Here is a 21,886-nt window from a genome sequence, read left to right as displayed (position 1 = left end):
AACTTCAGACCGGGTAAGTTGGTGAACTCTGAAGAGGCATTGTGGGTGGTCGAGCATTTTTCTAACATCAAAAAGCAGCCCAAAAACTGTTTTGCTGAACTCAGAACTTCCTCTACAGACCTTTTCTCCAAAAAAAAAAAAAAAAAAAAAAAAAAAAAAAAAAAAAAGTACAGTGCATTACACTGGTAAAGGAAAACTTAATGGAGACAATGACATCTAACCACAGCTTTTAAATAAATGAATCCTAAAAATGCAAAGATGCCAAGTAAACTTGTCCGAACCAAAAGGTTTTGCTAAACATGTGCAACACATTATCTGGCCTAGAGAGCGTGAGAGTGAGTGGCTGATTTATCACAGGAAAAAATGAGTGCCCAGATATTGTGTCATCAGCAAGTATGACATTCCTTTAGATGCCCACTCAGGAGTAAATGATTTTCCTCTGCGAGACCTTTTAGCTTAAACACAAGCGTGACTGTTACAGATGAGATTCATAACACCCAAGACCATTTACTGCATCTAAGAGGACAAGCTCATTCTCCATTTTAACTACTCATTTATTTTCCACTTATACATTCAGCGCTCTACTCATACACACCCTGATGATTCACTATTGTCAATCCTGCCTTGACATCTCTGACAGCCATTTAAACCCTGAAGACAATCTGCTACTTCGCCACCTCAAGGACACTGTGACCGACAGACGGATGAAGACGAAGTTTTGAAAGACCTGCCGAGGAAGTGCTTTTCATGCACTTCTCTATCATTGTGCTGTGTAAGCATCTCTCCATCAAATGACAGGCCTCTCTTTATGATAATCAGAAATTAATTTAGCACATTAATTTTGACTGACTTTATCACAAAGAAGCACTGACACTGTTCTTCACATTCACTGTGTGTTAAAGTAAAGCACACTACATAATGAATTAGGCAATGGAAAAACTCTACACAGTGGGGCAAATGCTCTGTATAACGTGAACAGTTCATTATTAGTGGAAAGGGTGCTTCAATACTCTACAAACCAAAGGAAACGGCTTTAATTAGATTTTGTGCCTGGGTCTAATGTTCAGATAAGAGAGTAACTTCACTTTAAATAATACTTTTGCTAAACGTAATTCAACTATGAAAAGTGTCACCACACATTGAAAATGGGCTTCCTAAACTAAACTGTAACTCTAGTCAAATATAACAGAATTAAGTAAATCTACTAGCTATTATCAAAAGAACAAGCCTGTCTGCTTAAAAGGATAGTTCTCCTAAAAATGAATATTCTGTGATTAATTACTCACCCTGACATTGTTCCATACCTGTAAGCAGGGGTTAAACTGGGATTTGTTATGTGGGGGGGCTCTATGGTGGCAGGCTATATATATATATATATATATATATATATATATATATATATATATATGTCCCTGGACCACAAAACCAGTCATAAGGTTAAATTTTACAAAACTGAGATGTATGTAGGCCTGTCACGATAACAAATTTTGCTGGACGATAAATTGTCCAAGAAATTATCGCGATAAACGATAATATTGTCGATCTGAGACCATTTTCATCTAGAATAATTATAATGGCATAATAATGCACATATGCCTTTCAAAATTCAAAAACGTTTATTTTTAGACTATTTAACACTGTGAAAATGGAAAACATTATAAATATCCACAATAACAATGAACAAAACAACCAAAAACAATAAAAGCAATGGACTCTCAGTCTCTGTTAACAAAAAATGCACTTGAATAAATACCCAAAACAATAAATAAAATGGATGTAAACAAAATTGCACTTCAAAAAATATTAAACAAAAGGCTCAACATGCATTCCATAACAGGCAAAACTGCCGTGGAGATGTTTAGTGTCCCGCCAACAGGAATAGCAGCAGCAGCAGCGAGCGCAAGTGTCTTCAGCAGACACAGTAAGGCTAAACTGGCCGCAAAACCCCAGCCAAAGTAATTACCATGAATGTGGCGGGAGAAAAGTAAGGAAATATTCAAATTATTTATTAATAAAGTAGTATTTTCTGAGTCAGTGTCGCAAAGAAGTTGTTGATGATCCTAACTCGCCATCTGCTCGGACGCGCTTTTAAAGCCTAAATGCATCTTTATGGATTAGGACTATAGCTAATAAAAGAGTTTTGTTTTCGATTTGAATTATTACGTTTTACAGTAGTGAAGTAATAATTTAAAGTAAATTTATTACTCTAACATTTATGAGCAAAAATAAAGTTTCACGTGGCGCTGCAACTCATGTCCTGCAAAGCTTTCATTCTCCGCACAAAACGATCGGATTTGCGCCTATTTGTACACATTTATCTAAGTTAAACGATTAAACTAATTGTGATATGCTCTCAGCTTTTTTAGTTTTTTTTTATATATATCTAAGGATTTTAATTTAAATCGTGATAATTTGAGAAGGCTAAATTGATCTCTCTGCTGGCCGCTTTGTCGTCACTTTAAAAAACAAAAACTTGAATTTCACAAATAAAACGTGTTCCAAATATATTCCTAAATTAACTTTATAAAATAAATAAACGAAAATAAATGTAATTACTTTGCTATTAAAAACAGCAGCTGTGCAACGGGGAAGAGAAAGAGAATTCGGTCAGTAATTCTGATACGCTGTGGAGGTTGTTGTTGTTTTGCAACGAATGTTTGTTTAGTAGCCCATTTAACTCTTATTTAGGCTACTTTCTTATTTAAAAGTATTATTTCGTTGATTTATTTAAGCGTTTTGTAGGGTGCTTGTTCACCGACGGAATTGCTAAAGACGCACGTTTGTGGATAATGTTTGAGCCTCATTTATTTAGGCTATATATAAAACACCGCACCATCGGCGGTGGGAAAAAATCTGCCACCGTCACAGCCATACAGTTCCTACCCTTCATAAATGCGTGCACTACATGTTGTATTTAAAAATAAATTTAACATTCAACGACCGACATGAATGTTTTTGCGCTGACTGAGTATTAATTGTCTCCCTGTCTGTGTTCTGTGATCCAGTCTGACATGCTCATTCAGTAAAGATTTAAACTTACCACAGACTGCCAGGATGGACTTTTAGGCATAAATGGAGAAACTCGTGTGAATTTGTGACATTTACAGAGAAGGATATGACCGTAAGCTTTCATACTGAGGGCGCAAACGGATCTCAAAGCGCCTCACAGGGCCATTACTCTATCACTCTATCATGACTTCTTATGTTTTGGGCAGCTCGGATAACTAACAAATTAATTTCAACAAATATCTTTTACCATTAACTTAAGTTCTAAGATTATTTAGATAGTTCATTTTAGTGTGGTCTAAAAAGAAACAAAAAAGTTTACGACCTACACAGTTGTATTTGAACATCAAATAGCCTATATGAAGCTCAAACTCAAATGAAGTTAAGAATCTGAACTGTAGCAATGTACATATGCATATACCAAATTGTCACGTTCTAGACTATATTTATTTTTAAATTAAAAAATAAATTTTCCTCCTTAATAGTGTGGTAGTTTTTTTTCTCTGTGGTATCAAATAGTATCGAATATCGATATTTTTCAAGGGATCGTATCAAAGTTAGAAATTCCAGTATTGTGACAACACTACTCCCGCCTTCCCACACGAAGTCCATGTGACTTACAAGCGCGGCCTCCCCACAAAAAAGACAATGCAACTGACAAGAGGGTTCGCTTCGCCTACGCTAAGGAAACGAGAGTTGTCATTCAGTCGCGGATAACAAACAAGTATGCAAATGAAATTATCGCGGCCGGAAAAATTATCGAGGTCATTTTTTTTTATCGTGCGATTAATCGATTTATCGATGTATGCATCATATGAAAGATCAATAAATAAGCTTTCTATTGATATATGGTTTGTTAGGATAGGACAATATTTGGCCGAGATACATCTATTTGAAAATCTGGAATCTGAGGGTGCAAAAAAATCAAAATACTGAGAAAATCACCTTTAAAGTTCTCCAAATTAAGTTCTTAATGCATGTTACTAATCAAAAATTACATTTGGATATATTTATAGTAGGAAATTTGCAAAAAATCTTGATGGAACATTATCTTTACTCAATTTCCTAATGATTTTTGGCATAAAAGAAAAATCAATAATTTTGACCCACACAATGTATTTTTGGCTATTGCTACAAATATACCCCAGCCACTTAAGACTGGTTTTGTGGTCCAGGGTCGCACATATACATATATACATATATATACACACACATATATATTTTTTTCTTTATTCTGAAGCAATATTCTCATCGGTTTTCTATCAGCTGTGACATAAATCTGCACATTTTTTGAAGTGAATTTCTTTTTACATTTATATTTCCCCCAACTTCATTAATACTTCATGTTTCATTTAAAATTCTTACATTTGATCTATAAATTCTATTACATAATATGAAATATAAACAACTGAATTAAATAATGTTAGGATTGTTTTGAGAGTTGTTGAGATTGTTTTAAGTATTTTTTTATACAGTGCACAGCATAAATGAGTACACCCCCTCTAAAAATTAACAAATTGAGCAATTACACTTCACTTGAAAGACATATTAGGATTCTTTGGAGATATTATGTTCCAACAGACCTGCTTGATCAATTACCAAAGAAGAATGTCAAAATTATTTAGCAAATTAAGATTTTCCTGTCAAAGTGATAAAATGTTGTGTTGCAAAAATTAGTACACCCTCCTGAAAGTTACTAAACAAAACTAAAAAAAGAAAACAAAAGTGTAAGTTTAAAATTATTTTTGATCGACCGGTAAGTATACTGAACCTGAAAGTAATTTCCTGACAGTTAAAGGCGTTTTATAGCCTACTGAATCATACACAGACTTAATGCTATCAACAATGAAACCACTTAGGAGAGAAAGGCCAAGTGACTTATTTCTTAGCAGAAAAGAGGACAGTGGTACAAGAGGAATACCAAATTATTGTTTTAAGTGTGAAAATATAGCAGAAGTAGCACTGCCATTCAGAAACAATGGACTTGTGACAAGGCTCCTGAAATAACCAGGTCTTCACTTTTAGTTTTCATTTAAAGGTTGTATCAGCGATTTCAAGCCTGAAACATAAAGTGTCAAATTCAGCTGACCTTTCTTCACGATCCGCTCGCTGCCTGCCCCATAAATCGAATGTAAAAAAAAAACCCCGCGTCTCTCTGGTCAGCCTAGGGTCCGAGATCAACTATTCCACAGAAAAACAAACAGTGTTCCAACCAATCACCGTCACCCTCACATCCCTGCACCAGTAGGAAAGTCCACAACACCAACCCCCTGACGCTGATTGGTTGGAACACTGTTTGTTTTTCTGTGGAAAGGTTGGTAGCACCGATTGTTTTTTTGGCATATCTCGGACCCTAGGCTGACCACAGAGACGCGTTTTTTTTTTTACAGTCGATTTATGGGGCAGGCAGCGAGCGGATCGTGAAGAAAGGTCAGCTGAATTTGACACTTTATGTTTCAGGCTTGAAATCGCTGATACAACCTTTAATGATGAGTGAATTTTTGCTACAAAATGAGGGGGAGAAATACCATGTAAGAGTATCAGAGCCGGCAAAAGCTATGGAAAGAGTGACACTTTATCTCACAGAGTACGAAGCAGCCTGCAGGAGTGACATGCATGGTTATTGTCACCACTAGAATTACCTACTGTAGTCAAAACACAGTAAACTCATTTAACCTCTTCCAAGGCCCATATTAACAAAATATAGACTTCTGGGAATCCATACTCTGGTGTCAAGGGACCAAGTCAATCATTTCGGATCCAAAAGCATCCAAAATGTTCTGGTGTTGCTACAGGAGGAGTACAGCGAGAAGTGCCTGGTACCTACAGTGACGTTCAATGGTAGTAAAGCTCTTCTACAGGGATGTATGAGTGCTGAAGGTGTGAGGGAGCTGTGCTTTATCAGTGCAGTCATGAATTCACACACTACTGCGTGATGTAATACAAAAAAACTGAAACTGCAGATGCAACCTTCCCCTCATTCCCTGCATTATTGGGCATTTTTTAAGCATGACAATGAGGATAATCCTTGAAAATCCTTCAGTGGACATGTATTTCACTCAGTATTAACACTCTTGAGCAGCTGTGGGGGATTCTGTAGAGACGAGCTAAGCAAAACTCCCCATTAAAGACCAGGGCATTTAAGGAGGTCGTCCTCCAGGAGTTAAACAGGACAGATGTGAAAATTTGCCATGAACTTGTACACTCAGTGCCAACAAGGGACAGAGCAGTATACTTAATGTTCTGGAGGACATATTAAGTACTAGATTATTATACATTCGCTGAATTACATATAGGGTGTACTCATTTCTGCAATCCATTATTTAAACAAAATTGGCTAATTTACTTATATTACAGGAAATATTGGCATATATTTTGTTGTTTTTATTAAGTATACTGTACATTTGATACATTTAAATATTGCCATCTTTCCATGAATTATATTAGTGATCATTAAGAAAATACATCTTTTATATATATTAAGAGGGGGTGTACTCATTTATGCTGTGCACTGTATATATACACAAGAAATTATGGGGGGATTATACTTTTAAACCAAATTAAAACACCAGTAGGTGACGGCAAGTGTCTAATGCAGTGGTTCTCAAAGTGGGGTCCGCGGACCCCTAGGGGTCCGTGGCGCACTTCCTGGGGGTCCGTGGAAAGTTTGCTACAAAATATAATCAAACTCCGAGAAAGTGCATTACTCCCGCGAGTGAAACGTTAGACCAATGAGAATTCGGCTTTTACATTACGTCAATCTACGGCAACGCATTGCTGCCACACACTTACTTTTTTCCCACTCAGCTATGTCGTAATAACGAGATCTTGCTGGAGTTATATAGAAATACACTGTTTTAATAATTTTAATGTAAGTGTTTCAATTGTAGCGGCTTGTTTATTAGGATTAATCTCCATACTAATCTGCCCTCAGACCCAGAGGATTTAAGATGATCAGACGATTGACTCTGAACTTTGAATATTATTTGGATGAAAGTTTGATTTTACAGAAAATGTAGGCCTAAATAGTATCAGAAATAAATAAGAAAAATGACACACGTTTGATCGTGTTATGATGATGATGATTTCGTTCTGTTTAAAAAATGAAAAATAAATGATTTTTTTTTCCATGAAAAGAGTGCTTATGCTTTAACATTTGTCCGTGAGCGGCCCTGAAAAGCCACTTCTCAACTCAGCCTGTCTACTGTCTATCTCATCATGCAGAATACATGTTCGTCTGATGTACCGCTCTGCAAATTAGTCACAATAAAAATATGTGTGTGGCAGCAATGCGTCACCGTATCAATCAGTCTCCAGCTAATGAATGAAAGACAATTAAACCGGCGCATTATTTTCAGCACTCCCCCCGCTTTAATTCTGGGCCAATAGAAACTTGGTTGTTACATTACGTCAATCCGTCAAAGCACTATAAAAACGCTAACCTAACGTTACTAGGCTAGAATCCACAATGGATAAATATTTAAAAAGGTCGAGTATTGATAATCCCAAATTGGTGCATTGTCATTGTATTTTATATCTGAGCACTATACTTATCCTTAGCAAACATCTTTTGCACTATTTTCATTGTGTTCCAATGTTTCTGCAGTGTTAATTGTTAAACTGGGTAAACATACTCTCTTTTTATTGCCTGTTACTGCATTGGTGCATTGTCATTGTATTTTATATTTTAGCACTATACTATCCTTATCAAAAATCCTTTTGCACTATATTCACTGTGTTCCACTGTGTTGCTGCAGGGTTAATTTTTACTTGTCCCCCACCCCACACACACACCAGTTAAACATATTTTCCTAACACATGAAGTCATTCCAAAAAAGTTTGATTCTCTCTGTTTATTGCTTGTTATTGCATCAGTGCATTTTCATTGCATTTTAGGACTATACCTATAAAAGCCTTTTGCACTATTTACATTGTGTTCCACTGTGTTCTTGCAGTTAATTTTTACTTGCTCAACCCCTTCCCATCGTTCTCTCTCTCTCTCTCTCTCACACACACACACACACACACACACACACACACACACGCACACACGCACACACACACACACACACACACACACACACACACACACACACACACACACACACACACACACACACACGATTTAGCTATTACATTTGTGTTGCGGTTATGAGGGGGTCCTTGGAATTTTTTCTGCCCTATGAGGGGTCCCTATCTCCAGATAGTTTGAGAACCCCTGGTCTAATGAGTGAGTTGTTCAACGATTCGTTGTTCGATTCAGTTCGACTGATATATCAGATGTTTGTGCATTGGATAATGAAACTTTGACTCAACTGATTTGTTCAAGACAAATTACAAAAATTATTCAGCAATGAATCGTCTGGTTGCTCTGAAATGCGCTTTAGGTTAGGTGTCTTTGAATTTGAATTATTTTTGCTGCTGAAAAAGAACTGAACGCTGAATGATTCTCCGCAATCTGTCATGAAATCGTCCGGGGTTTTTTTCTGTATAGCTGTTTTGAACTTACTGTTTGAATGCATTCATTTACTTAATTCTTGGACTGAAAAGTTTAAAGGGGTTCACCGGTTTAAAGATACCACTTTAAGGTATTGTTTTCATTATAATGTAGGCTACTGATTCAAATTGGTAATCAATAATTATTCTTTCATCTGCACGCCGCCTCTGACGGAGCGGGGGCGTGGGCGCATCAGGCGCAATCATTAAAAATATTTAAAAGGAAGCCGGCGCCACGACCGCATCACATTCCCATCCACCTATTTTTATGCGCATTTTGGAATATAGCATAAAAAAAAATCTCTGGATGGAAATGTGAAAATGCGCATAAAAACTTATGCGCACAACTGAGTGGTATAAACTTTTTATCCGATAAGAATAAATGCGCATAAACTACGATGGAAATACCGAATAAATTCCTCCATGCGTATAAAATCATGTGACTCTGCACTGCACTGATAGAACGTGATAACTCGAATAACCAGCAGGCCCATCTTGTCTCACAGCATCAGAAATGTTGTATTGGTCATTCTGAAATGTTTCCTTCACCAGTTTGTCACTTGCCCACCACGTTTTGATTTTTTCATAGTAATAAAAATCATTTAGTTCAGTTAGAGAAACAGTGCAATTAAAAACTGAACACAGCTGCTCAACAGGCGCATCACAGATCCACGGCTGGAGTCGAGTATATTTTGGATTTTAAAAAGGCCTGTTAACTGTTGCCGTTTATCTAAAAGGTGATTTTGGAAGCTCATTGGAAGAACATTCAGTTCTTATTTATTCCACCGTGTTTGCTGACTTTCAGTATGCCTGTTTTTATATATATATATATAAATACACTATGTGTAAGTTATTTAACAGTTATTTTATTTTTGTTAATAAATTAATAATTCTGTGTTTAATATAGACTAAGTGAGTTAGTGGTACTGTTTTGTTGTCGTCCATTCAATCAATTGACGCCGAATTCGAAAGTAAAAGTAAAAGTAAAATGCTCACTGATCCCTTCAATTAATTATATTTATATGAAAATTATTATTTTCAGTGACTTATCCTAGTTTTATTAGTGATATTTAGTGGAAATTTGTCAGCAATTGATGACTTTGTTCTCTTTGTCTTGTTGGATGGAAACGCTGCTTTATGCACAAAGGTTTATGCGATGTCCCAGTTTTGCGCATAAGTTAAATTCGCATTTTTGGATGGAAACATAGCTAGTGTCTTTACTCTGTGTTTATAGGGAATATGTAAGGAATAATTGACGACGGGCCGTAGAATTCTTAGAAAATAATGCACACCCGAGGTGGTGATGCGGTCACGACGCGAAGCGGGTGTGCATTATTTTCGTAGAATTCTACGGCCCGAAGTCAATTATTCCGCTTATACTACAGTTACCACACCTCAAGACATCGATCAAATGATATATTTCAAGACATTCGTCCCGTTTTTATCCTTAAAACGCTATTGTGAGTAGGATTAATTTCTTACGCAGCTCATTCAACAGCTTCGTTGCTAGTTCCAAAACGTCATTTTAGAACTAGTAACGACGCTTGGGCTGTTAATAGCAAAATAATGCCGTTAATAATGAAGTTTAGACAGACCGACAGACAAGCAGACAGACAGAAAGAGTGAGGGAGAGAAACTAAGTGTATGACTTTACCTCTCTCATGTCTGTGTCTCTCAAGGGTGACTGGCAGCATCGTCTCTACTAACAGTTAAACTTTAAATTCATTTTCTTCAAGACCACGCCGTTGTTTCCTCGCGTATGGGAGCTGTCATGTCGTTTTTAAGTTGTTAATCGTCAGAGCAGCGCTAACAACATTAGCGCGAATGCTAACGCGAGTGCAAACTGTAATGTTATGTGTGTGCGTCTGTGAGGTGAGTGAGAGAGGGCGAGAGAAAAAGAGTTTGTGCTTTCCGTACATAATAAAACGTAATATAATGTGGAAAAAAACATGGAAATAATCTGTCGTTTTTATCCTGATGTTTACTGTATTTATTAGCTTGGCCAGTGTCATTGTGGGTTTTAGTTATTTTGCTGTTTTGGGCTGTAAGGACCTTTGAAATAACTGAAATCGTATGGCGAAGTGATATAGACATGCACTGCGGTCTAAAGCTGCCTGGAACTACGTTCGCCGTGCGTATCCCTGAATATAATGCACACCTCTAGAACGTTCATCAGCCAATCAGATTCAAGCATTCAACGGCCCTGTAGTATAACTGCATTTATTTACATGCGATTGAATTAGCTGTTCATGTGGTAGAGTGTCGTGATTTTGGTTTGCGTTTTGGTGTTATTTTTTATTTTTGATGTTTTAATCTGGTTAGGGTACTTGTGTAGCGTTAATGAAGTGTCGAGTCCTGCAATCTATGTGCCGGGGCTCAGCCCCGGACGGCCCCGGCCCAATTTAATCCCTGCCCGTAAGACTTTCGTTCATCTTAAGAACACAAATTAAGGTATTTTTGATGAAATCAGAGCTTTCTGACCCTGCAGAGACAACAACATTCAAGGCCCAGAAAGGTAGTAAGGACATTATTAAAATTTTAGCAAGCTATGACAATATTTTTGTGTACAAAGAAAACAGAAATAATGACTATAATGACTTTATTCAACAATTTCTTCTTTTCTGTGTTCATTTTTGTTTTCTTTGCACACAGAAAGCATTCTCGTAGCTTCATAAAATTAGGGTGGAATCACTGATGTCACATGGACTATTTTAAGGAGCAGGTCATATGGTTTTTAAAGTGTCCTAATATTGTGTTACAGTTCCCTACAACAGGTTTAAATGCATCCAAAGTCAGAAAACATTGTCATTTTCTCAGAATATACATTGATATATAGTCATCTGTCAACGATTTTGAAATGTTCATTCGAAGAGGCTTTGAGCATCTCTGTAAACCCCTCCCTTCCATGAGCCTACTCTACTCTGATTGGTCAGCTGGCCAAGCCTGTTGTGATTGACACAGAGAATACTTTAGCAAGTTAGCAAGCACTACCATCTATGTTGCCAAGTTAGTGGTTATTTTTGATGTTGACAATAATATAGTCCTCCAATCCTAAAAAAAACGAAATCTAAATGTCTAAATTACATTCTTTATTATTAAATGAAGTAATTAGAACAACGACAGTCTACATTAATTGACACATTTTTAGGAAATAGTGGGTTCACAGGGAATTATCAGAATTATTTCAGTAAGACGGTAATGTTGTGGTTTACTTAATCATGCACTTTTCTGATTAACAACTTTTCAGACTGTTTACATTCAAGTATAGCTATGTTACACAATGCAAAAATATATTTTCGAAAACCCATAGGCTCTCTTTAAAGATGTCCTTGGTACCTTTTTGGGTTTTGAACGTATCAGTTGCATGGTGTCTATGCAGGGGTCAGCAAGCTCTCGGATTTCATCTAAAATATCTTAATTTGTCCTTTGACACACAAAAAGTATTCTCATTGCTTCATAAAATTACGGTTGAACCACTGATGTCACATGGACTATTTTATTGATGTTCTTACTTCCTTTCTGGGCCTTAAACGTGTCAGTTGTGTTGCTGTCTATGCAGGATCAGAAAGCTCTCGGATTTCATTAAAAATATCTTATGGGTCTTACAGGTTTGGAACGGCATGAGGGTGAGTAATTAATGACAGAATTTTAATTTTTGGGTGAACGAACCTTTTAAAAGTAACTTGATTTGGACATAAGAGACTTGAAAGAAAAATTGAACGTGTACAAATGAAAAAAAATTCTAAAAGGAAAAAAAAAAAAAAAGTGTATGGTATTGGTTTGAAATACAAGCATGTAAACATTGATCTGTGTAGCAGCAGAGCAAACAATCTTTATTTGTATTCTCTTCCAAGTCTCTCATGTTATTTAAAAACACATTAAATACTCATTAATTTCAATATTTACCTACACAAAGCATTTTAACATTTGGCACGCCCAAACAAATTCAAATGATTCAATGTTATCCCAACGCAAACAAATTCAGTAAACTTTCTATTTTACTAATTCAAACTGATTGTACGCAATGTAAAGCTGTGAAACAAATCCCACAACTGTTGAGCATTAGCTCAAGTCAATGAAGTGATCCGAACAAGAAGCAAAGCTACTCTCTTGAGTATTAAATGAATGAGTTGAGCTAAAGACTTGAACAAGACTTACTGGTCATGTCTGGTGTCAGGGACACTGCGGTCCATTCTGAGTTTGTCACTCTCAACCTGGTTGAACTTGTTGCGGGCGTAGGGATCCTGCCCTGGCCTCACCACTGTTGCTCCTACGTACAGGTCCTGGTCAAAGTCCTGCCACCTAACCTTTCCTGAAAAAAAAAGAAGTGACAAACAGATGATTAAACACAGGATGTCAGAGTAAACAGGATCTTTGTAACAACAACAACATCTTAAGGTTAAATAAATTTACTTTTCCTGCGTTTCAATTGACAAAAGGCTTATTTTTACTCAGTATGCACATCAAATCAAATACTGTGGATTGATTACCTTAACATACTGTATGAGTAGGCTACTTTCCATCTGAACAAGTCTCAAAATATCAATTTGTCAGCAAGTACATGCCCAAAGACGTCTATATCACTCCAGACATGAGGCTTGTCATTTATTAATGACAAATTTCCACACAAATATAAAGAACAAAAAAAAAAAAAAAATGTACTCATGTTTCTTAAAATAGTCTCTTTTAGCCAAGACAAAAATCCTAAATGCGCTGCTGCCCATTACTACATTATAAATCACAGTTGCCCAAAAGAATGTTAAAGGAGCTGGCTAGACATCTTTAGTTGATTACAACCCAGGTGAATCTGTCAAAGAAGACATTTGCCAAATGATAATATATGAGGATATTTGCCAAATGGAGCCATTCTATAACGGACTGCTTTAAATGATTTCCCAACCGCAAGCTTAGCTTTTCCTCTCAACAAAAAATGTTATTTTTCCATTTCGATGTTACTCACATCCCACAGAAACATGGCAGCAGTCGCCATTGTCATTGAGTTAAACGGCAGAGATGGCTGGGATGATACTTAGACCTCCGAAACATGTGGCAGAATTCGATTATGCTATCTATCATTACGAAAGACTATAAGCAATTAATTTAGCAGGGCTCTGGCAAACGTCTTCTGCATTATAATTAGGCCGACCTGAGTGAGAATTACATGCCACTGATGCCAGCTATCCAGCAGAGTGCTAACATCGATTCAAAGGCCAAGACCACTGCCACGGGAATTGTTAATGAACAAGGGACAACATTTCAAATTAGGAGCAGAACCAACAGGAAAAGCTAAACTCTTAGATATGGTCTATAAGCCTTAACCACCTAATTATACACTTACACCATGTTTCTATTATGTTCATTTCTATAAACATCTATTAGCATCATGTAAGCTTTTAGAAAGCTGAAACAAAATAGAAAATTATTCATTTTATTAATAATATAACAACAACACAACTTCAAGTAATACATTATATAATACATTATGCAGACTTGAGGACATTCAGTAATGCTTGCAATACAGTTTGAAATCAACAATGTTTGCTGGGAGTTTTTGTTTTATTTAGCGTTTTGTTTTGTTTTGTTTTGAGAGAATGTATATATCTAGGGGTGGGTGATATGACCAAAATCTTAGTCATTTTATTTGACAAATTTAAGCTCGATTAAAACTCAAGCTCACTGAAGACAAGTGAATCCGCAATTAAATAAGAAACTAATTACAAGCAATAGGACAAAAAACTACAGTAAAACAAATAAATAAGAAATGCTACATACATTGTACAAAGTAATGTATAATAACACTGCATATTCTTTGCTGTGTAAATTACATTTAAAGTACATTTCTTCTTATTAAAGTTATTTAGTCAAGCAAATTGAGAGATTTTTACGATATTGATTAATACACATCAAGTAGACCGATAACCGATATTTTGAACCGATATATACAAAAGCCGATATGATATATACAAAATACCACTCAAAAGTTTGGTTTAATAGTTTTTAAAGATGTTTCTTATGCTTATCAAGGCTGCATTTATTTGATCAAAAATACAGAATTTAAAATTTTTATGTGAATATATTTTAAAATGTAATTTATTCCTGTGATACAAAGCTGAATTTTCATCATCATTACTCCAGTCTTCAGTGTCACATGATCCTTCAGAAATCATTCTAATATTCTGATTTATTATCAGTGTTGAAAACACAGTTATGCTGCTTTATATTTTGTTGGAACCAGTGATTTTTCCCAGGATTCTTTAACAAATAAAAAGTTGAAAAGAACAGTGTTTATTTAAAATATAATCTTTTTGTAACTATATAAACTACCATCTAAAAGTTTGGGGTCAGTAAATTTTTATTCCTTCTTTTTTTTTGAAAGAAATTAATATTTTTATTTACCAAGGACGTGTTAAATTAATAAAAAGTAAAAGTGATAGATTTACATTGTTAGAAAAGATTTATATTTTGAATAAATGCTGTTCTTTTAAAACTGTTATTCAAAGAATCTTAAAAAAAAAAAAAAAAATCCAAAAAATATTTGGCAGCAACATTGATAATTCTAATAATAAATCCGCATATTAGAATGAACAGCTGATGAAAATTCAGCTTTCCATCACAGGAATAAATATTTTAAAGTATATTAAAATAAAAATCATTATTTTGTATTGTAATAACATTTTCGAAATCGAAAATCGAAACTGAATTTCAAATATTTGTCAAAAAAAAAAAATCCATATTCGAATGCAAAAACATTGCATTCAAATTTGTGGTGTGCATCAGGAAGCCTTATTAATAGCGCACAAGATCCAATGAGGATGTAAGTGTCGTTGCATTTTAATGTTTTTTTTTTGCCTATCCAGCTGAACCCACTAGATGTGATGCTGCTGGTTGTTTATTCAAAATATTGCGGAAAAAGTATAACATCAATGCAGAGAAGATCTTGTTTATTGAAAAACCAAGCCGTTTACACAGAATGCATCTCTCACATGTTCTATGTATAAGGACAATTATGCCCTTAAAATTTGAATATAACTTGAATTTTGTCAACTAAATTCGAATTTAGTTCTTCAGCCATTTTGACAGCCCTAGTCAGCTGGCCATATCTGTTGTAATTGTTCTTTCCATATACAATGCGTGTCGGAAACAAAACGTCTTTTGTCATAATTTTTTTGTTAAAAGGTTAAAAAAAAAAAAAAAAATCCATCGATATTACCTTATCAATGCCCAAATCCGAGGATAATACTGATACAGTCGCTCAACCGAAAACTTCATAGCAAGCACAACCTGATCAGGACATTTGGTTTAAACTTTGTATGTGGTTCTTTATGTGATGCGACAAGCGTTTAGCGAATTCTGCATTGAACTCGGCAAGATTAGAGAAGCAGTCCTCTGTAAAATGATGAGGACACAACAAAAGGTTCAAATTGTATTGCCGTGGTATCGTGGAAAAAAAATTTTTAACCACTGATTCTTCACATCATCATCTTTCGGCAATAAAACTTGATTTGTGATGTATTAAGATGGTTCAGAGTTGACTATAAAAGACAATATCTTTATTTATCATGCACTTTTTGCAGACCGTTTACACTGACAAAAACACACGCCAGGTGAGTGTGTAACTGCGATAGAGACGATAGCCCAAAATCTTTACCGGTTGACAATTTTTTTACCAGTTAATCTTGTCTACTGGTATATCACCCACCCTTATGTATACCCTTGTCTTTTTAACTAGTCTACACATCCCAAAGGTTCCAAGCCAGAATCCTTAAGATGAAATCAAATACCCTGGAGTGCAATAACCGGTGATCATTTGTCAACATTATGAAAAACCAAAAAAGGCCCTGAAAGGTACTAAAGGGGACCGGTCCTCAATCCTGCCAGCTAATCGTGTTGAACATGCAAAGGCAGCATAAAAGATTAATTTAAGCAGATAGAGAGTCTCTGTTCAAGCCATTTGGGAGAATTCAAAAGTTTGACTTTCATCAGCAAAAAACACTGGCACTCTACTACTGCACTGCACACTAGAATCTGGTGATTTTTTGTAAAAAGCAAGAATCAGGTAAATCAAAGGTTAATTATCCTGAACTGCAATGCACCAAAAATCACTAATCCACCAAAGGGTGACAGTCACATTTATAACAGTCCCTCTCACACAATTTAAAAATTCACCTTCTGCGACAGCTGGGACAGAGCGATTACAAAAAGGTCATCTCAATAGCTCAGGCCTGTAATTTAGGTCAAAAGATGCCCACAGAAAGCTAGAGTATAGAATCAAAGTCTGGCATCTCCAATACAATGTAAAACACCGCTGAAAGCTTAGCGAGAACACCCAGAAAAAACACAAACTCTCCTTGTGCGAGGTCGATAGCTCGTCCCACGGCAAAGGACTGCAGAGGCTGTCATCAGACTAATTAGCTGCTCGCAGGAGAACAGAGCGTCTCAGCTGCGACCTCCACACTTCACTTGACACTGCAAGATTCTAGACAAAGTGCTTTCCGACACGCAGCATGCACACATAGCCAGGAAGCGTAAGGAAGAGTGTGAACATCACCACTTTCCAGGCCAAACCACTACACGGTAACGTGATCTATTCCCCAACCCTACATAGAGTGAGCACATACTTCATGCTTGGTTGCAGAATTTAATTTGCATTTAATATTACAAAAAAATTCTAGAAGACTGTAGTTATTTTTCTTCCATACTGACTTGACTCAGTTGGTGCACCAAAGAACTGTTACAATAAAAAAAAAAATTGTAAGAGTGTCCTTTGTGTCTAAAAACATATAAGCATGTCCACAGGTGCTCCCCAAGGATCTATTTTGAGTCCATTGCTTTTCACATTGTATTAATAATCTTTCATTCGTCTATCCCAACACTAAGATCCAAATGTATGCAGACGACATGTGGGTTATCTACACTACTAGTCAAAAGTTTTTGAACAGTAAGATTGTTAATGTTTTTAAATAAGTCTCTTCTGCCGACCAAGTCTGCATTTGTTTGATCCAAAGTACAGCAAAAACAGTAAAATTGTGAAATATTTTTACTATTTAAAATAACTGTTTTCTATTTGAATATATTTTAAAATGTAATTTATTCCTGCGATCAAAGCTAAATTTTCAGCATCATTACTCCAGTCTTCAGTGATATATATATATATTTGTTTAAAGAAGGATAGAAATGATAGAAATTAATACTTTTATTTAGCAAGGAGGATGCTATAAATTGACTAAAAGTGATGATAAAGACATTTATTATGTCACAAAAGATTTCTATTTCAGATGAATGTTGTTCTTCTAAACTTTATATTCATTAAATAAACCTGAAAAAGTCTACTCTAATATTTTCAACATGGTAATAATAATAATAATAATAATAATAATAATAATAATAATAATAATAATAATAATAAATGTTTTTTGAGCAGCAAATCAGAATATTAGAATTATTTCTGAAGGATCATGTGACTGGAGAAATTATGCTAAAAATTTTGCTTTGAAAGCACAGGAATAAATTACATTTTAAAATATATTTAAATAGAAAACAGTTATTTTAAATAGTAAAAATACCTAAATTTTACTGTTTTTGCTGTACTTTAGATCAAATAAATACAGACTTGGTGAGCTGAAGAGACTTCTTTAAAAAACATTAAAAATCTTACTATTCAAAAACTTTTGACTGGTAGTGTATATATATCCCATATAAATATATGCACATATAGTAAAATAATCATGAACTAAATCATGGACTGAACTGTTCATTCGACTCTTTCTATTCAGCTCTGTTGACTCACTCGCTCTCTAAACTACAGGCTATTGCTTGGAAACGCTAAACAAAAATCCTAATTGCATGGTTATTTGTGTACCAAGTTTTTATGTTCGTGTTCCTGGAAAGGAAAAAAATAAACAGTAACAACATGAGGGTGAGCAGATGGTAATTTTAGACACACTATCACTTTAAATCTGTTCTCTTAATTATTACAGATGAAATCAGGTACTCCTGGGTGACTGTTCTGCTTCATGGAAATCTTCTGGGTGACCTAAATTACAAGAGTAACACAAGGAGACAAGAAACTACTGATGATTCCCTGAAACGGTGCCTGGGAGAACAACAACAGACAGGAAACATATTGTATGGCACACTACGAAACATGAATTTAATCTGATGTTTATGACAAATTTAATAGAACAGCTCTCCGTGGACCTCAGTTCCAGAGCGATTGCATGACATGGAAACTAATGAGCCAGATAAATAATGCATTCACAACCTTACTACAATACTGCTTTTAAATGCAGGAAGTCTATAAAAAGCATATGTTAATATCTAAGGCTAAGTTTGGTTGGATCACAAAGGAGTACATTTCCAAAAGGGAATAGAGTGAAGATGCTAAATTATTGCCTACAGGCCAGTCAAAAATCACTCTCATGCATTTTAGGCAACCTCAATCCTCACACCTACTTCTGCAGGAAAACCTTTATGTTAAGTTTTGTTTACGGGAGAAGAAAAACCTCATGCCCTGTTTTGTACAAGCTGTTCATTAAAGTCCATCTTTGAGCGATTCCCTGAGAAGAAACGCTTCATTATTCATCTGGTACGGAAAAAGAAAACTTGAATTATGAGAGCGGGCTAATCCTGACATGAGCTGATTATGCACAAGGGTTGTCAGGTTGGCTCTTACCTGGAGGAAGGGTCTCTAGGCTTTGGGCTTTGTCATCTGCATTGAGGTGTGATTGAATTCTGTTTGAATTAATGCCACTCCAGTCATCCTGCCAAAGAGAGGAACAAATCATGAGCATGAAGGCATGCTGCACAGGTTAGAATGGTAATTGAACAACAAATTTAAGAGTAACTGCTGCATTGGTGCCGCATTATACTGCCTTTGGTACAACAGTAAAACATTCAGAGTACTCTGACCTGACATTTTTCTTCATGCAAACTCTTCAAGAGAACAGAAGATGATATTTCTGCCAAATTCATCCAAACCCCAAAATTAAGTCCAATTTTAATAATAAAATAAGTTCATTTCAGTCTAGTTGCTGTAGTAACCGCAGATCCCATGACCAGGAGCTTGTGCTGTGTTTTATTCTCTTTATTCTCCTGGTGAGTTTGATCATATCCACTCATTCTCTTTTAATGGGAATTCTAGCAGCAAATAATCAACCAAGGTGAAAAACAACTCAATCTTTTAAAAAACAAATAACAGTTATAATCTGCTTTTAAAAGACCAAGCAAGATGCCAAAAACAGATGGTAATGAACACAATGAATGCTTACAATAAAGATCACATTCCTCATTAGTAATTAATATTCACTATACATCAGTGAAGTCAAAAATCAATAGTAAAAACGAAAAGTATTAAACCACACAAAGTCTTTTCATGGTATTTTTAGTACCAAGCACAAGCTACAACTATTTAGTGCCCAAATGCTGTCACAACATTCAAACAAGACGAATGAAAAACACTGTGTTTGCCTATTATGGAAATTACGGTAATCTCTGTGACGAGCAGCAAACCTGAGGCCCTGTTTTGTGCAAGCTGTTCATTAAAGTCCATTTTGAGTGCTTTCTGATGATGTTTTCCTTGAGCCTGCAAGTCTTTTAGACTAGTCTATAATCTGTAGACACAAAGTTATTATCCTTCTCTGCCTCCACTACATTTTATTATTAGCAGCATGTAACCAAAAGAGAACACAGGGGAATGGAGGAATACTGTTTTATGCATTCTTATTAATATAAAGTGTTTTCACTATGCCACTGAACCGAATGAAACTCACTAATTTTGGTAATTATTGCTGCTGAAAATTGTCAATTATTGTCATGTTTTGGGCTTTACTAATCGGTTGGACTGAAAAAACATTTGGAGTACTAAAGATTTAACAAATCAAGTAGAAAAGTGGAGAAAAAAAAAACTGTCTGAGCTGAGGAGTTATCATCTTTCCAGTCAGGTAGGTGAAATATTAGGCTAATATCGTAATACTGCTTGTATGTACCGCCCATTAGACAGCATAAATTAGCAGAACACCACATTAACCATGCAATTGCTTACATCCGAGTATCGCCAATATGGCTGTGTATCTGGGTAACTGACCAAACCGTGACGTAAGCGCAAATCCCCTATTCCTGTTTAAATGGTGAATTACGCAAATAGTACTAGGGCCTAAACAATGTATACAGCATCGTTAATTGAGAGGAGATCCCTGTTAACTGCATACTGCATTCACTTTCAGAACAAAAATTTACAGATGATGTACTCACCCCCTTGTTATCCAAGATGTTCATGTCTTTCTTTCTTCAGTCGTAAAGAAATGGTGTTTAAGGAAAACATTTCAGGATTTCTCTCCATACAATGGACTTCTATGGTGCCCCCGAGTTTGAACTGCCAAAATGCAGTTTAAATGCAGCTTCAAAGGGCTTTGAATGATCCCAGCCGAGGAAGAAGGGTCTTATCTAGCGAAACGTTTATTTTCTAAAAACATTTACAACTTATATACTTTTTAATCTCAAATGCTCATCTTGCCGAGCTAGACAAGACGAGCATTTGAGGTTAAAAAGTATATAAATTGCAATTTATTTTAGAAAATAACCCATCGTTTTGCTAGATAAGATCCTTCTTTCCTCGACTGGAATCGTTTAGAGCCCTTTGAAGCTGCATTTTGGAAGATCAAACTCGGGGGCACCATAGAAGTCCATTATATGGAGAGAAATCCTGAAATGTTTTACTCAAAAAACATAATTTCCTTATGACTGAAGAAAGACATGAACATCTGGGATGACAAAGGGGCGAGTAAATTATCTGTACATTTTTGTTCTGAAAGCGAACTACTCCTTTAACTGGGCATATAAACAGAGGTACTAAATACTGAAGCAAAAAGTAGAACATTCTGTAGCAGGCAGATCAAGCTCATCGTTCACGATGCACAAAATATAGGAAGAAAATTATAAATACTGAACTTTTATATAGGGTTTATATAAATGCATTTGAGAGGAAATGGTCATTTTTAGAAAAGTTTAGCTGGTATTTTCTTTTCATCTCACCTCTGTATAATGCATATAATGTAATATTTAAAAGTAGTGCTGCTTTGTTTATAGTATATGGGAATGTGACGTCAGCAACGCACGGCATTCTGGAAATTTAGGACACGGCCAGTAGTGGATGTAAATTTTAAAATGTATATTATACAGTTAAAAACACATTAGAATGGAGAACACTTGCTGTGTTATGAACGTGTTATGAAACGTTCTACAACTGTTTCATGCATTCTGATTAATATAGAGTGTTTTCACGAAACGTCATTAAATCGGCCATAATAGCGGCGCTAAACGTAAAAAACGCCACTGAACCGAGCAATACTCGCGTATTTAGCGGATTATTGCTGCTGAAAATGGTGAA

At 35.6% G+C, this 21,886-nt stretch overlaps 1 protein-coding gene across 1 annotated transcript in view; it reads right to left on the bottom strand.

Moving 5' to 3' along the window:
* galnt2 (UDP-N-acetyl-alpha-D-galactosamine:polypeptide N-acetylgalactosaminyltransferase 2) overlaps positions 1–21,886 on the bottom strand; it is a 112,783-nt gene that overhangs the window by 38,985 nt on the left and 51,912 nt on the right. Inside the window, exons 2-3 of the mRNA XM_073833967.1 lie at positions 19,175–19,262; positions 12,661–12,814 (exon numbers count right to left, since the gene is read on the bottom strand). Of these exons, the coding sequence (XP_073690068.1) occupies positions 12,661–12,814; positions 19,175–19,262 (242 nt within the window). The remainder of the gene's footprint in view (positions 1–12,660; positions 12,815–19,174; positions 19,263–21,886) is intronic.

This window comes from Garra rufa, chromosome 2 (genome assembly GCF_049309525.1).
Source record: "Garra rufa chromosome 2, GarRuf1.0, whole genome shotgun sequence".
Classification (NCBI taxonomy): Eukaryota; Metazoa; Chordata; class Actinopteri; order Cypriniformes; family Cyprinidae; genus Garra; species Garra rufa.
Note: the sequence above shows the minus strand (reverse complement) of the source record. Positions and strands in the feature narration are given on the sequence as shown.